The sequence below is a fragment of the Pavona decussata genome, unplaced genomic scaffold (assembly GCF_977016875.1).
Source record: "Pavona decussata unplaced genomic scaffold, jaPavDecu1.1 SCAFFOLD_58, whole genome shotgun sequence".
Taxonomy (NCBI): Eukaryota; Metazoa; Cnidaria; class Anthozoa; order Scleractinia; family Agariciidae; genus Pavona; species Pavona decussata.
In genome coordinates this window covers 3,862,913-3,879,846 of record NW_028145480.1, presented here as the reverse complement: position 1 = coordinate 3,879,846, position 16,934 = coordinate 3,862,913, and the positions used below count along the sequence as shown (strand labels likewise).

The 16,934-nt window shown below is 38.6% G+C and overlaps 2 protein-coding genes across 3 annotated transcripts; one reads left to right on the top strand and one right to left on the bottom strand.

Annotated features, from left to right (window-relative positions):
* The first annotated feature begins 476 nt into the window (after nucleotides 1-476).
* LOC146479753 (E3 ubiquitin-protein ligase TRIM45-like) lies at nucleotides 477-8,127 on the top strand. The gene is made up of 5 exons (XM_085110560.1): nucleotides 477-1,678; nucleotides 3,405-4,047; nucleotides 4,855-5,052; nucleotides 5,987-6,544; nucleotides 7,687-8,127. The coding sequence occupies exons 1-5, from the start codon at nucleotides 1,073-1,075 to the stop codon at nucleotides 7,929-7,931; spliced, it is 2,250 nt and encodes a 749-aa protein (XP_084966686.1). The 5' UTR covers nucleotides 477-1,072; the 3' UTR covers nucleotides 7,932-8,127.
* Nucleotides 8,128-9,488: 1,361 nt separating this feature from the next.
* LOC146479752 (stabilizer of axonemal microtubules 3-like) lies at nucleotides 9,489-16,860 on the bottom strand. Of its 2 annotated transcripts, XM_085110575.1 has the most exons (7): nucleotides 16,619-16,860; nucleotides 15,084-15,272; nucleotides 14,393-14,554; nucleotides 13,280-13,410; nucleotides 11,773-11,982; nucleotides 11,200-11,306; nucleotides 9,489-10,432 (listed from the first exon to the last, which is right to left on the bottom strand). In XM_085110575.1, exons 1-7 carry the CDS (start codon nucleotides 16,712-16,714, stop codon nucleotides 10,344-10,346), a joined length of 984 nt encoding a protein of 327 aa, XP_084966701.1. In that variant the 5' UTR covers nucleotides 16,715-16,860; the 3' UTR covers nucleotides 9,489-10,343. The 2 variants fall into 2 exon arrangements, with proteins under 2 accessions (XP_084966701.1, XP_084966702.1); XM_085110576.1 differs by lacking the exon at nucleotides 11,200-11,306.
* Nucleotides 16,861-16,934: the final 74 nt, after the last annotated feature.

The following is a 16,934-nucleotide window of genomic DNA, read 5'->3' as shown; positions in this document are numbered from 1 at the left end:
TATTCCCCTAATTCTGATGAAAACGAGAAAAAAAGGAATACCCCTGCAGGTATTATCTTTTTTTACGAAACATTTACAGTAGAGAAGACCGTTCCATTTGATTTCCTACCGGAACGACCGATTTTTTTCTCACAGATGGAGAGCGTTTCAGGGTTGCCCAATCTGCGTTCTACGGTTACCATTAAAAGGCTGACAGAACATCATATTTTCCTTGTAACAAATCGACACCGACAAAAGTCTGGTAAACCTCGACGTTATATACTTCAGTAATTCTAAATCAAATTTACGTTTCTCGTCAAAATATATACTTGTTTTCAAGAACAGCCTATTTCGGCGAAATTTTGGTTTTAAAGGGCCAAGATAACAGAAGGTTTCTAATTTGACCACAAAAGGCCTTGCAAAATTGCAAAAAATACTTATTCAAATATTTCTTGATTAAGGCCATTGAACTAAAAAATACAGTAGTCTGATGTAATTTGAACAGAAAATCGATCTGGGGGTTACAATTTTTTCCTGATGCGAATTTTATTCATCGAAGTTGAATTTTATTCAGCTGCTTTGGCAACCTGAAAAATTTGCTTGCAAACCCAGGCCAACACTTTGTTTCCTCTGCAAGGGAAATCCTAGTAATCGGGTTACGTTTCTCTTCGTAAGTAGGTCCCAACTATAGGAGAAATTTTCGTTAATTCACCGGCTTAAGCAATAGTTCATTTGAAGTTTAGCAGGTTAATTATACTAGGTCCGGTAAAATATCGATCGACACCGACCAGTTATCGATTTGCAGCAGGTACCGTAGCAGGTGGCACTACAAAATTTTACGTTCTTGAATTTGTTTTGTTTTTAGGCCTCATCCAGTGCGCAAAAGCTGTTTGGCAAGGGCGTGTAAAATTTCAATTTACAAACGTCGGATTTTGCCACGCTTGAAGGAACACCCGTTTAAAAACGCACCTTGGTAGAAGAAATCGGAATAGAGCCCCAGGAATTCCTCTTAAAATGGTAAACGCGAAAATGATTTACTTCTTAATTCTGTAGTACGTTCGACAAACAATCGTATACGTTTTCTCGAGAAACTATGGCTTCTGTGGAGGTTGAAAAACTTTCAGAGCACCTTCTAAAGTGTCCAATCTGCCTGGAAACTTACACATTGCCCAAAGTTCTCCCGTGTTTGCACACGTTCTGTCAGCACTGTCTTCAGGGACTCATTCACTGCGGCGAAAACATCATCATATGCCCGACTTGTCGATGCGAAGTTTCGGTGCCCAAAGATGGCGTCGGCGCCCTGTCAACGAACTTCTTCATCAACAATATGCTCGACTTCCTTTCCGTTGCAAAATGCAACTCGGATCCTGTTTTATGCACAAATTGCGAGGAGCAAAACAGGGCGACTTCGCGTTGCATTGAATGCATGGAGTTCTTATGTGCACAGTGTGTGGCGGCGCATCGTAGAACTCGCCTGACTAAAGAACATGAAGTGATCGCTTTGAACGACTTGCAGGCGCAAAAAGAAGTGCAGGACAAACTGCATCGTCCGCTGCTCTGTGCGGTTCACGAGCGCGAGGTATTGAAGTACTTTTGCGAGACCTGTGATGATCCTGTTTGTCGCGAGTGTCTGATTATTGAGCACAGAGAACACCATTATGGATACTTGAAGGATGTGGACAAGAAGCATCGCTCCGAGGTATGTAGTATTTAGTGCATAGCTAAGTACGTACGAACGATGAGAAACGATGCCAAGATCCAATAATGGCAAATTTAACGTCAAATTTGCTGCTGATGATTTTTGGAACAACAAACTTCTAAACATCAAGAATGCTGCATCTTCCTAATGCTTTAGAAATAAACTTAAAGCCCATTTGCTTAAATCTGAAGCTTAAAAACGGCTTTCTGCCTAGATCCTAGATATCTGCTCGACTCGGCTAAGTTTTTTTGTTTGCCCTCCCATTCTTTCATGTAGTAACTTATTTCAGTTCAATCCAACGTTCCATACATAATATTTGCCAAGTATATTACAAGTAAACATTTAGTTCCCAGATTAGGTTGTGAACTTTCTATAACACACTGGTTTTCGTTCACAATCCTCCGCATTTGCTTAAACTTCTTGTTTATCTTCATATTATTGTAATGTTTTTAAAACGTGGAAATACTATAAACCTGAAACCTAACCGAGTTTTCCTTGACAACTGTTCAAATGACAAATTGTACTTAGCTCGTGTATAGGTAAAATAAGGCCGCAATAGTTCCAGCCTTGTGGCGGCCTTAGCTTGTTCAAAAACTGGCTTGCTGCCTAGCTTTTGAATGTTGGAGACTTTTCAAGAAGGTAAACACAACTCACAACGAAACTACAAAATGTATCTTTTCCTGGTCCGTTTTGTAACCGTAGGGAATGGGTTTCGAAGGCTTTTACCGGGCTATTGCTATAAATTACTTCCCCATCTCGCTTTCAAGAGGAAATTCTGTAGTAAAAAAAATCATTATTTACCAGTTTGTGAGCCTAGGAGCCGTAGGACAATGAAAAAACAATTGCATTTGAGTCCTCGGGCGGGACTTACTGGGTCACGGTAATTTTAAAAGTAATCTGAGTAATCACTTGAAATCACTGCCATTACTTAACCTGTCCATGCGCCAACGAAACAATCACCGAATAAAGAATTAGGGTTCATAGGTAACCTGAACTATTGGTTATTTTGTTTATCAGAATGGTGCTTTTCTTCGATTATTTTAGCTCATTTTCGTTATTATAACAGGATAGCGACTTAGCCTATAAGTTAACAAATCTTTCTTAAAGACGTGCAGAGCCTTGGGGAGGCAAATTTAACAGTATGGACCGCGATAATGAATAAATGTAATTCTGAGTAAATGCCTCGTGTAAATGATATGGACAGGATGCATTTATTCGGCATTATACATTTATTCTTTATCTCTTAAAATTATCAGCGGGTAATGGTTTTTGACCGGGATAATAAAATCTTCATTGACAATTTTCTCTGCATAAAGGCCAAGTAATAAGGCCAGAATTTTCGTCTGCTGACTTGCTACAAGTTGCGATTGTTTTTATGCGTATCAACACCTTCGTGCACAAGAAATGTTTTGTGGCCGAACTGTAAACGTCGTTTCTACTCTTAGTTTTCAAACGCGGATTTTATGTTTTCACCTGTTTTCACCTGGTAATAGACGCAACAAATAATTGCACCCTGAAAGGCAATATTTCAGTCTTGCTGGAGAAGTTGCACACCAAATGTTAACCCTTATTACTCAGGCCACAGCTTACTGTACCACTGTATAATGATCCTTGTAAGTTAACGTACTATTTTGACTGAGTAGGAAGGCAAGACAAGAAGAAATATTTGACATGAGCTCAAGGTATTTGTGGTTGGCTCTAATCTTTCTTGGTTTGTCTCTGCCAGGTTGGCGTCTTGGTCATGAACACAAAGAAACGAATCGGTCCACTAAAGGAGTCCATTGAAAGAGTCGCCGAAACGAAGAAAAGGCTTGACTGCAAGCTGGAACAAGTGCTACAAGAAGTGAATCAAAACTGCAAGCGCTGCAGAGAGGTTATCCAAGAGCGAGAAGAAGAAATACTGACTCAAGTCAACAACGTTTACCGAATGAAATCCAAAACGCTGGAAATACAACTCGATGAGCTGGAGTTAATGCTGGGCAACTTAAACAGCAGCATCGATTTCACCGAAAGTTTGCTGAGGCACGGAAACGAAGCCGAGGTAATGATGGTGAAAAAACAGATGACACAGCGATTGCAGGACTTGAACAATCAGAAATTAGAGTATTTGCCGCTAGAAGACGACCTCATCGATTACGCGTTTTCCACAGACGATTTTAGAAAGGCAATTGAACACATTGGAGAGGTCAAGGTATACCATGCCTATCCACCATACTGTTTTGCCACAGGTGTTGGAATTCACCGCGCAAAGGCTGGAGTGGAAGCAGTGTTTCTTGTTACTGCAAAAGATAGAATGAATGAAATATACAGCGGTAAAGGCGAGCCAATCAAGGTTGAGATTGAGCCACCCGAGGGAGATCCCGTCCCGAGTAAGTATCCATCGCTTTTACTAGATAGCTGGGGTAGACCTTCACCTTTCAAAACCTCTATTTTTAGTGGACCCTGATAACCTGCAGCGGCATTGCTTTTTAGGGCTGGGAGCATTGTTCTCTTGTTCGTTCTTTTGTCCTCTCGACCAACCATGTAAACGTTGCAAACGGTGCAATCGCCCCGGTAGCTGCAGCCAACAGATGTCTTTACTCTGTAAACAGTTGCCTCCAACAACATTTGCAACAAACGTCGGGTGCTTACGAGAACTGGAGTGTCTTTTACCTGTCTTCAAGGTCTTGTGATGCACTGCGCATGCTTCTTGCCCATCGTCTTTTTGCGTGATTACGCCAGAGAGATCAATGGGCGTTTTTTCGTTAGTGACTCGGTTGCCCACGATACGTCCGTTTGAGGCTAACAACAGCTCCCTATGTAGGATCACAGCCATTATGAGAGCTGAGACGATAAAGATGAGCCAGTTAGCTACTAAAACGTAATCAACTTTTGAATTAAAAGAAGCACGAGCGAAACAACTTGGCAGTCCGTTTGAGCCATGTTCCTGTCCCAAAGCCTACACTAAATTGTTCTTTTGGATAAATAATTATAATTAAATTCATTTCAGGATTCATTTTTCATCATGTCAGAGTTTATTTCGAAGGAATCACCCTCTAAAACGGTGATTTCCTTGGTTTTTCAGTGTAGCTAGATGTCATTTATTGTGTGGTTAACTGGAGAAAGATCATGAATCTACTTGTCAGTAGAAGTCGATCAGACTAGCTCTCTAAAGCTCGTTTTCTTTTTGTAAATAGTTTACGTAATAGACAACGAAGACGGGACCTACACGGTGTCTTATCAGCCGATAGTGCGAGGAAACCATCAAATCACAGTCACCATGAGAAGTATCAACATTAATGGAAGCCCTTTCAGTGTTAATGTGACTGGCAGAATGGACTTTGCTAAGGTTGGAAAAGTCATGGCTTGCTTTGGATGCGAGGGGAATGGAGGAGGTAAGATTTTCGCTAGGATCGCGCAACTCTTAAGGTCAAAACCTAGGCTCTACTCGAGGTCAAAACATCTGTTTTTCATACTTACGCTTATACATGTACTAAATAACCCATTTGAGAAATGAAGCGCGTTCACTTCTGCCACATGTACGCCTACAAAGTCGTCATGGAGAAAGTTTTGTTTACTGTGAATGAGGTATGAGGGACTGCACCTTTCAAAAGCTCTATTTTCACTGGACCCTGATAACCTGCAGCTATATTGTGTTTTTAGGGTTGGAAACATTGTTCTGTTGTTCGCTCTTTAATTCTATCGACCAACCATGTAAGACGTTGCAAACGGCGCAGATCGCCCCAGACTTGTTCGAGTCCCACACGGCCAAACTATCTTTCGTGTATCAACATGCTTGCCCTAACCGGAGTATATCCCCAGCGTCCCCAGAGTTGTCTTATCAAGTCAGTCCTACTTAGCTTTTTTTTTTTTTTACTACATGAGTCGCTGGTTTTGGGCAGTCCCGGTAAGAGCGGTTCTCAGCTGAGCGACCATATTAGTGGTTATAACCAACGAAAAACGTACAAGGAAATACGATGAACCAATTAGAATTCGAAGCAGATAGATACAGTTAATGCCGTCAAGACCAGGGAAACAAATAGATGCAAGCGAATCACAATTGGTTTTGGTCTACCTTCTAATTGGTTGAGAAACTGACACGATTTTTTTTAACCAACGACAGCCGAGTGTGGTAAAGCAAAAGCACGAATTTTCATCTCCTCCAATACTGTTTCTTCATTCTTTAAGTGACCACTTTATAAGTTGTTATTTATTGAGAGAAACGAACTATTAGAGCCTGTATCCCCTGTCAGCTGCCACAAATATTCCATTGCGATAAAGACGTGAAATTTCCGTATAATATTTCACTCGATGTCTATCTATCTGTAGGTGAATTTAACATGCCATGGGATGTAGCCATTGATGAAGAAAACCACCATCTGATTGTCACAGATTGCAACAACCACCGAGTACAGGTCTTTGACTTTGAGGGAACATTTGTTTTCAAGTTTGGCTCGGAGGGGACAGAGAAAGGCCAATTTAGAAACCCCAAGGGCGTGGCTCGTGCCCCTAATGGTCACATGATGGTAGCGGACTTCAACAATCACCGCGTTCAAGTTTTTAACGAGGACGGTCGTTTCATAAGAATGTTTGGTGGCTTTGGAGTTGAGCGACCTGGCCTTATGAACCATCCGTGCGGAGTGGAGTGCACCCCTGGGGAACTGGTGATAGTGTCGGAACAAGATAACCACCGGGTGCAATTGTTCAATGTGAACGGGGAGCCCGTACGCCAGTTCGGATCCCAGGGATTTTCCAAGGGACAGTTTATATACCCGCATCACGTGTGCGTGAATCAACGGGGGAGGATCATTGTGGCCGACTGTGTGAATGATCGTGTGCAAGTCTTTGATATGGAAGGAAAATGTTTGTCAGGCTTTGGAAAGGAAGGTACTAAGCTTAATTTAACTTAATAATCAGAACGAAAAGAAACTCCGCGAAAAATTACTTACCTCCGCTTCTGTTACAGTAAACGCTCAGGAAGTTAAAAAAGAGCACTGATTCATCAGACTAGACAAGTTAAGCAAGCAGAAACTGTGTAGTAAGTTTCGACTATCCTATTTCGAACACTCAAGAGCGGTATTTATTTCTGCTTGAGTGGTTCTCTAATAGTAGCTGCGTTTGAGCTGATAACCTACCCTGTCCCGGGGGAAGACAGGAGGGGACGGGGGAGGTGGAGAGGCGGGATTCCCAGTCATTTAAAAGAGCAAAAAGCTGAAAGTAAATACCAGCTTATCGGGATAGTGCCGGTGATCCTGCTTTGGTCCCAAGTTAATTCAGAAAGATCACAACAGAAAGACAAGAACAACAACACAACAGAATTGTTATCAAGTATCACTCGCTTACTGAGTCGCTAGGAATGCTGATCTACGTCTCGACTTTTTAATGAAGAGGACCACACAGTGCACTATTAAACTGTTCTGAATGCTTTTCGCTGACGAATGTCTTGTAGTAGAAATGCACGCGCCAGACGTCACTTCAGTTACGTGTAAACAAACCAAACTGGTTGCAAAGGACAATTTTAATTGGACCAATATTTCAACAAGTACAACTGGTCTTCTTTAGGACCAGAGCTACAATGAGAGAAAACAACAGCTCTTAAGGACGGTGCCTACTAATAAAGGAGTCTTTTTGTGTGGACTATGACTATGCGAGGAAAGCAGATCTTAACAAGGGCTAATGAGATCCAAAAAGAAAATTGGGGGTAACCAAGCATTTTTTCGAGATAATTAAGCAACAATTATTCTGAAAAACAATAAAATACAAAGCAACGTATGGTGTTTTTTTTTTCCAAATTGAAGCTTTATTATCTCTGAAAAATGCGTGATTACCCCCAATTTTCTTTTTGGATACCAAAGGCATTTGCTAAATTCTGCTTTCTCCGTATAGTTTTAAACCGCGCAAAAAATATCCCTGTACTAGTAGGCACCACCCATAGGAAACCCGAGTATCTCGAGATGCGCAGAACGTATGCCTCTAGTATGCCAATTCCACAACGTAAAGATAAGATCGCTTGCAATTTTATTCTACAGGATCACAAAACGGGTTGTTCGACGGCCCAGAGGGTGTTGCCTGCGATGACGAGGACAACATTATAGTTTGTGACTATCACAATCACAGGATACAGGTGTTCGACTCTAATGGCGAATTCGTCAGCACTTTTGGCGCGTTTGGTGAAGATGAGGGCTGCTTTAAGAACCCTTGCGGTATTGCTGTAACCAAGGAGGGAAGCATTATTGTGGTTGATAGTGGAAACAATCGAATACAAGTATTTTAGGAACAAGAATTTTATTAATTAATCATGTATTAACTCTCCTATCTGACATTTTGTAAATAATGAACATATTCGTAGAGAAATATTATTGCATATTAAGACACAAAATAGCTTTTGTCAACAACTTATACTTATTATTCTAAACGTTTTACAAAATCAAACAAACAAAACGAACGGAATCACAAAGAGCATCTGATTAGGGGGAGGGGAGGGGAGGGGAGGAGGGAGGGGGCTTTAAAATAATTTTAATTTTATTTATTTTTACGGTTGGTGTGATATCTAATGATTTTACCGACCAAATAACATGTAAATAAATGTAATTGTAAATATACACCTACAAGCAACCCTCTCCTGAATTTTTGTACTAGTAGGCAAGGGTCCGGATTTGCCTTCTGGAGGATACAATGAAAAGCTGGCAACAAATACCAATTTATCGAAGGGCCGAGTCCAAAAGTAACTTCCAAATTTTAGGTCATTTTTTTGGCGTTCTCTTCAGGTTTCCTTGATTTTCAGTTCATTCAAGAAACGCCACCCAGTGAACTATTTCCCCTAAGTTTCATTAACTCGGTAGTTTTGGTAGAAATGCTACTGCAGCCTTTTTCGCTGCTCAGTGTTCTTCGTTTCGGTCACAAAGCATAGTAATGTTTTTTTTTTTCTTTTTTTTCAATCCAAAGGTTAAGAAAACTTGGTAAAAGGGATCAGTGTTAAAATGTGGAATAGGTATTTTCATGGTAAAATCGCCCATTCTGAAAATGGAGCCAACAAAAAAACACTTAGGCAAAAAATACGGATGTTGCATGGCAAACAAGAATAAGATGTCAATTTAGAACTGGTCGTTCACAACAAGAAAATGAAACAAGCAAACTTGCATTGTTTTTATACTATGTGTCTGAAGAATCTTGTTGACCACCGAGCTTACATCTAATAGATACAAGGGGTATACGTTTTCAAGCTTTGTCTATCGCTGAAAATGAGTTATTTTACTTGTTATTGGAACATTTTGTCCACCGTTGTCGTAAGCATAATTTAGCAAATTTAAATCAAAGGATATATTGTGTAAGTTTTTATTTGTATATATCTTTTACAGTTGTAATCATTCCAAGATATATTTTGTAAATAGGTTATTTGTTACTTTAAATTTTTGAATAAACTGTGATTTAGTTACAATCCATGATTAGCACTAGAAGCATGTGCCGGACGTGATTTTCTTTAGTCGTACAATACTGGAAAGCAGAAAGGGTTTCAAAAATAATCTCAGCAAGTTTATTTTTGTTTTTACTGTCGTAATTCAACTGGACAAACTCGTTTCCAGACAACCTCGTTTCCGTGTCCCTGGAGAAATCCAAGATGGCGACCACAAACAGGTGTCGTGTGTTTCCTACCCAGGGATGTGTTCATTTGCTTAACACGTGATGTTCGTTTGCTTACGCGAAAGAACATCCCTCTTGACAACACCCTTGCTATTTAACATTCTTCAAAACTAAACAATTTGACAGACTGATGTAAAAGTAACGGGGAGGTAGCCACTAGGGATTAAAAAAACAAGCAAAATACCAAGCCTACAAATAAATTATAATTTTATTAGTTTTTGTTTATATTATTTACAGCAATGTTATTTTTTGTTTTTGTTTTTCGGTGTTTAAAAAGAAAAGAAAATGAAATGGAAAAAAAAATGAACTGCAGTGCGGTTCCTCGACTAAAATCTATTAACTGTGTTGAAACACTGCTTTTTTGCCTTATAGCCCCCAGATTATCACAATTCTATTCTCATCACTTTTCTACTTGAGTTTTTTATCAAAATAGTAAAAGGAAGTTAACCAATTCATTACGGACTCTTCCCTACGCATGTTTCTCGATCCATACTACGTGCGATATTAATTATATCATGATATCCCAGATATAAGCGTAAACTTAAAATACATTTTACTAACAATAATGTCAAAGTAAACTGCGACTTTTTATAACCGCGATAAATTTCCAGTATTATGTTTTTTTCAACAGTTTTCTTTAAAAAAAAAAAACATTCGTAAAACGTAGCATACATATTGGGACTATTCCTTTCCTGCTGTTCTAGGTTCAAAACATTCTACATTTAAAAACATGAGTTTGGACTTTGCCATTGCAGAAACTATCTACAGTGTGGTTTTACTTGTAATGCTGCACTATAAGCAGTAAGTAAGTAAGTTTACTTTTAATAAATATTCATTGAACTGGCAATAAGATAGTACAATGAGAACTACACAGGTTAGAAAGGGTTTTTGTAATCGAAGTGCTTTAAAATCCTCGTCAGATCTATTCCACAAAATACTGTCCATACATTAGAGTTAGAACAAAATCTGTAAAAAGTTGGAAGTACGAAAAAGTTTACAGTAAATAGGTCTTCATATCTGTCGTTTGTTTCAAGGGCTTTTTCAATCAAACTGTCACTGGTTTTTCACTGCCGTAAAACTGGTATTCAGTGTTGTACATCCGGGGTACTCGGAACGTTTCTCCAGGGCCAGGACCTGCAAAAAACGGAAGTAAGGGAATAAGCTCTGCCTTCCGGTCACGCTTGGTAAAAAAGGGTCGGGTCGGGGGGCGGGGGGGGGGGGAGTTCTGTCCCAATATTTTCGTTCACAAAGGAGAACCGAACTGCGGTTGACTGGAGCTTGCATGTTGGGTTTGTTTTAGTGTTGGTCGGCATTGCGGGGTGATCGCAGACAGAAATATATCAGCGGGTAAAATTTGAAGAGTTTGACCAAAGAAGGTTATGTTCCTGTAGTTATAAAGAGATTTAAAATGACAAAAGATTACCTACAAACCTCAAAACGCTGCACTAGTCAATCGGATATCAAAGCAACTTATTAAAGGTTTAAGTTATGTTGTTGTAAAGCATTATTGCACCTTTCTGGAAATATCGCTATATAATTGTATTGTCATTGTCATTGTTCCCGCAAATCTCAGCTATCATCAATTATTTTGTTCTGTATTAGAAGGCAAGCTTGATCCTAGGGACTATGATTAAAAGTGAGAATACGAGTAGAGGACGTGCAACGCCTAGTCCAACAAGAGTGTAGGGACAGTCGGAAACCTGAAAGATGATTCTTTGCTGTCAATGTGTCCTTAAATACAACCTCAATAAACTCCAGAAACCTCTTATGAGCGATTCCTTGTCATCATTGTATGTATTTCTATTCCGGGTCAATCAAACGCACCTTAAGTGTTTAGCATGTATAAAGGGGGAAAGACTGAGATTACAAAATATTTAGCTCATTTCTGAGTGTGTTCTTACTTTCAAGCGGTGCGTGCCAGGGTTTAGGTACGTTCATGCTGAACAACTCCCATCGTTTTCGCTCGGGAGGCATCGTGTATGATTCAGTCATTAGCGTTTTCATTCCCCTGAAACAAAACAAATATACGTTATTTTACACTGAACTTCACTTCAGTATAGACAGGAAAACCCACTGCACTGCAGAACAGAAATGAAGAAATCCAACATTGATTGTATCAGTGAGCCATGTTGAGTGCTGGTGGTTGAAAGGGGAGTAATTTGTAAAAGCTAAGTTTGTAAGTGCAAATTTTTGATAGGTGTCCAAACAGAACTGATTCTCGTGTAAACCAAATTAAATCAGTCCCTCCCTCCATGTCAAATCACAGTGCTACCAACATAAACAATGGTATATTTGTCAACTGGTGTTGACTTGCACTGGGTACCCTGTTCCCAGAGATCTTCTTTTTCCCTTTTTCCTAAAACAAAATTGAACCCCAAAGGGGCTACAACGAGTGGTTCATGCAATTTTTTTTTCAATGTTTCCTTTTCATTCAAGTTACTTTACTTTTTACTTTTAGTATAAAGAACACCTACTTGTTCGGTACAGGATCCAATGATTTTGGCAGTCTGGGAATAGTGGTAGGCTCTCTGAACCAGATGCGATCCCGCAAAGGTCCCTTTTCTCTAGGAACAGAATTTGGGGGCAGTGGATTTTCTTTGGAGCCATGGCCCCAGGCTTTTGTGTACTCTTCGCATTCCCAGTAAGTTGCATAATCTTTGGCTGGATAACGTCCCAATTCATGTCTGGTTAAAAAGAAACAAAGGTTTGAGAGTTATGCCGTGAGTAAACGGAGTCAAAAGTCATCACAAGTATTTCACATTAACGGGGAAGTATCATGGGGTTTTTGGTTTCTTTTGTTAAAAAAAAACGATGAAATAAGACCTTCAATCAGCTGCCAAATAATTCTAGAATGACGAGAGGAAAGAAATCAACTCAATTCTTGAAAGGAACAACTCGTGATCTGTCTGTTCTAGTGCATTTTTCAAGTTTCGATCTATACCAGCCTACTCTATCTCTGGCCAGAGGCACTAATCGACAGTTTTATTGCACTGGGGTGATAATTTATAACAAACTTGAGAATTAGTTCTTTGTTTTTGCTGACAGACAAACATTTTTGGGTTTTGAAATGACAGCAAATTTGCATGATACTTCCCCTTTAATGCCGTTATTGTAGAATGGTGTTTTTCAATGCTTATAGTCGTGGGGCAGAGTGGGGGGAGTGGTTGTTCACTATTGTTTCACATGGTGAGGCTCAACCCCCTGATCTTCTCACATGCCAGTTTTTACAGAAATGGTGCCCCTTTAACATAGTACATTGTATTTAATGACAAAAATTGCACCCCCTTCTTAGTCCTCGTAGATAAGCCAAGGAAAGGGAAATCTTTGCATTTACAACTTCTGCCATGAAATTTTTTTTCACTTCTTGCTATCCTTGTATTAAATTGCTACAATTTTACACTGTAGTTCACACCTAAGTTTACAACCTTTTAAATACTAAGATCTTAAATTTTCCTACTCCTTCACACACTACGAGAGTAAGCCTTGTAATTACAGTAATGTATTTTAACCCCTGCAAGGAGTGAAAGCTGGTAGATTCAGCCACAAAATTTTAAGGAAATGTGACGTAATTGACGACCAAAACAAATCCAAAGAAACTGAGAACAGCTGATTTCCAGTTGTTATTCTGCTATTTTGCTGTCTTTATTGTTGCTGTTAAGATGTTTTCCTTGTTCTCGCTGCAGTGCATCAGATGTGTGTTTATTGTATAGGCTGAGTATTCCATTCGACGAGCCAAAGAAACTGTGAATGAGCCAATGAATTAAAAGGAGGACATTTTTAACAACTAGAAATTGTGCTGTTCTCAGTTTATTTGGATTTGTTTTGGTCGTCAATTACGCTGCAGCTAAGGTCAAGGGGGTAATCATGTAAGTCTCTACAATAGAAAATTAATAATGTGAGGGCTGTATGGAATTTAAGGTAAGAATGTGATTCACCTATGTGGAGACTACTTCAGTAAATGTAACCGCAAATTTTTCTTACTTAGTGAATGCTCGGTGGTCCTTTTGTGTTGTGGTCAAATACGGATCCATGTGATAAGTCAGTACACCTCTATCCCTGGGATAAAACTTCTGACCTGCAATTCCGCTGTTGATTGTTGACGGCACAAGATCCTGAAATACAGTCAAGTTGTTTATTTGTTTGTTATTTTTTACTTACGATCACTGATAATAATTGCTTTATATCATCCTTGTTTAATTTACTCTTAAGCTGTTTTTGTTCAAGAGATGTGTTCCAGAGATGTACTTTCCTCCAATTTTAGTCAAAAATGCACCTGAAAGGTCATTTCAAAGACTGATTATTACCAGCAGAATTATTGAGTTTGTCCCCACCCTCGCTGAAAAATCTTTTACAGCTGTGAGCGGGCCTGCAGTAGTAAAACTCAATACCGGTACCCACTAGCCATAAGAACTTGTAATTTTTGGATAATTTTAAGAAACAGCCAAAGACTTTCTATTACCAGTAAATAGAAAGTCTTCAGCTGTTTCTTAAATTTTCATTTAGCTTCTTCGTGTTGAGTGGTGTTATTTTGGGCATAACGATTTAAAATTATGACACGTTCGTAATAATTTCATTTTTAGCATAAGTTGACTTATTGTTAACTGCGCATTTGATCATTGTTATGCTAAAATGTGCTTTATATATACAAATGGATAACTGATTTATTTAATAAATTATTTATTTTATGTCCTTTAACCTGAGACTTGAGTAAGGGTCCTTAAGCTGAAGTGGAAAAACTTAAGATACCGGTAATTCAAGTGGTTCAGTGAAGTCATTCAAAATTTCAAGCAGAACTGAAGACTTCCAGTTCACCACTTTCCTGGACTTTCATGGTCAATTTGTTTCTCTAATGAGATTACTATTAGGCAAACAATACGAACCTGCAATTCCATTCAGTCACTGTCAAAGAACCAAATTTTGATCACTAAAGAAAGTGTATTTACATGTACAAATTAAGAAGAATATCAGTCCACTTTGCTCATGAAGAATTGTTAGGAATGGAGAAAGAAACAGACCAGCATATTTGCCGTCTGTGGAAGCTTAACTTGCTGCAACAGAGCAAAGAGGCATCTGAGTATTATTAATATTTATTACCTTGCTATTGCCCTCTCTGTGGTGATCAGCAAGGTTGAATGGCTGAATGCCTGCATTGTATACAGTATCTAGGTTAACTCCTGGTCTCCCTGTGTATTGAGACTGCATTTCACTGCACTGATTTCCCATGGTCAGAGGTCTCCTCCATGGCTTTACACTCAACTGTTCAACAGATCAAAGTAAAAGAAAAAGTAGATAGGATAATAGTTATTTCAATCTGCCAAAAACATCACATTGCACTTCAAGTATGGAATTTTGTTCACAAACTGAGATTGCAGATAATAACATAACATCTCCCACTACTGGCTCAAAATTAAGAATCAATAATTATTATTATTATTATTATTATTATTATTATTATTATTATTATTATTATTATTATTATTATTATTAATTCCTGAGAGGAATTGACAAAAAAAATGCTCAAAACAAAAGCAAATTGTTTACAGACAATTGGTTTTCAACCTGATATTATCTGATGGATGTTTTTATTGTATTTACATGGAAAAGAACAAAGATGAGTTTTTTAAAAGTAAAATGAATTTGAAAGCAATTTCAACAATAAAAATTTCGGAAACATTTTTTTTTTCACGACAGCCGGTTAAACATAATACAAGAAAAGATGCTCAAAATAACCCGTTATCAACTCCTAACAAGAACCCTCACAAATGAATTTAAAGATGTCAGTTACCTTTCCAATATTATCTTCTACATAATGAACTTTCCATGATCCAGGGGCTTTTTTGAACCTGGTGTTGCTCAGCGCTCCTCCATGGGCTTTATAGTCGTGAGTTGTACCAGTCGTTGTCTTGAAGTGTTCCCTGTCCGTTATGTAATCTGGATTTCCAAGTACAGGGGGCAATACATCATAAACAGTTCTCTGAAATACGACAGAAATGAGGAATAACTTCAAGTATGAAGGATCAAAAATGGAACAGGATAGACGCAGTCAGTCTCCTTCCTTGTTTGGGTTGTCATGCAGAGAAGTGTACATCATGACAACTCAAAATTAACAAAGTCCTAATTACATGTGGGAATGCATGGCTAAGTGTGAATGGCAAATTCTTTGGCAAAATCCAACAATATTGCAAAATAATCGCATCATTCTGAAAGACTGAAAGGTATCTTTGGCTATATCAGGACTATGGCTTGTCAGTTGACGCAGTGGGTTTTACAGTCACTCCATGGCCATGTCTCAGTGTGATCGGTATTTTTGAAATTTGTATTGGGCAGTTTTGAACAAGTACATCGCCAGCAAGATTTCAGAGTACCCATGGACATTTCCCTAGTTTATTGACAAATATAAAGCTATGAATTTTTCTTTACATTAGAATAACAATAATTGTTTCGAAAGTATTTTGAATCTTTTTTGCAGTTAATGCGTCTTTTTTGGAAAGATTTCCAGAAAATTATGTTCAAGTTCAAGTTTATTAAAAAATGTTTAACATAAAATTCAAAGACAACACTCACCCGCAAGTAACTAGAGTGAGTAGTGAGAAGACTAATTTACAAGAATTAATTACAGTTTACAGAAATCTATATACAATTTGTCAGTGAGCCAGATACTGGACATCACAAAGAGGAACTCGAATGTTCATTTCATTTTCAGGAATACTAGTCACGCGTGACGTGGACTGACAGTAATATACATACAACAGAACAAGGAAGGTGTCTTGAAAAGTAAGTTGTGTGCTTGTAAAAGTGGCCCTGTATTCTATTACTTTTGTAAACAAAATACAACCTAAGAAGTCGCTAAAAAATACAAAACTACAATACAGTGTTTTATAATGTTTGCATAGAAAAGAACATAAGCATACGAACAGTCAATTAAAATGTGAAGATAGATTTTATTCTTCATCGAAGAAGGAAATCTATGAGTTGCAAGCTACCAACTGGGGATTCAAGCCCCAGTTAGTAGCTTGCAACTGATACGTTAAAATTGCCTTAAATAAATCTTAATGATATATCCTAAGCCGTGGATAACAAATGCCCATAAAATTAGAAGCTATAATCAAGTGATCATCGAGTACAAAATGGTTACAGATTTCAGATGATTTGATCGAACATTCGATCGAGCTACAAGACATTCACGTCGGGCATTTCACGTCTTGATCGTAGAACTTTTAAAGGAACAAAATATAAAACATCTTAGGCGAACATTAACCTTGATAACACCACGCAAACCAGCGTTAATTCTTCAGAAAAAAGAACAAATAATCAACTTACTCTGAAGCCGTCTGGAGGAAAACCATGTGGCGATCCGTAATAATGCGCTTTTCCTGTCGATGTTAGGTGAAGATCGTTGCGACGTTCGGAGGACATGGCATATGAAAGTCACTCTTGTGTAGTATTTGATAGAAAACTGTTTCCAATGAAAGAAAAATCTTGAAATCGGCAAGAAAATTTCGTAAACTTGTTGTGCAAAAAGCTGGACTCTTCGCTTGTTGCTAATCAAAGGTTCGTTGTCAAGGAAAACCGCGCGTCTTGTCATTGGTAAGCCGCTGACAATACAATTATGTGGGCACAAAACGCGCCAAAATTT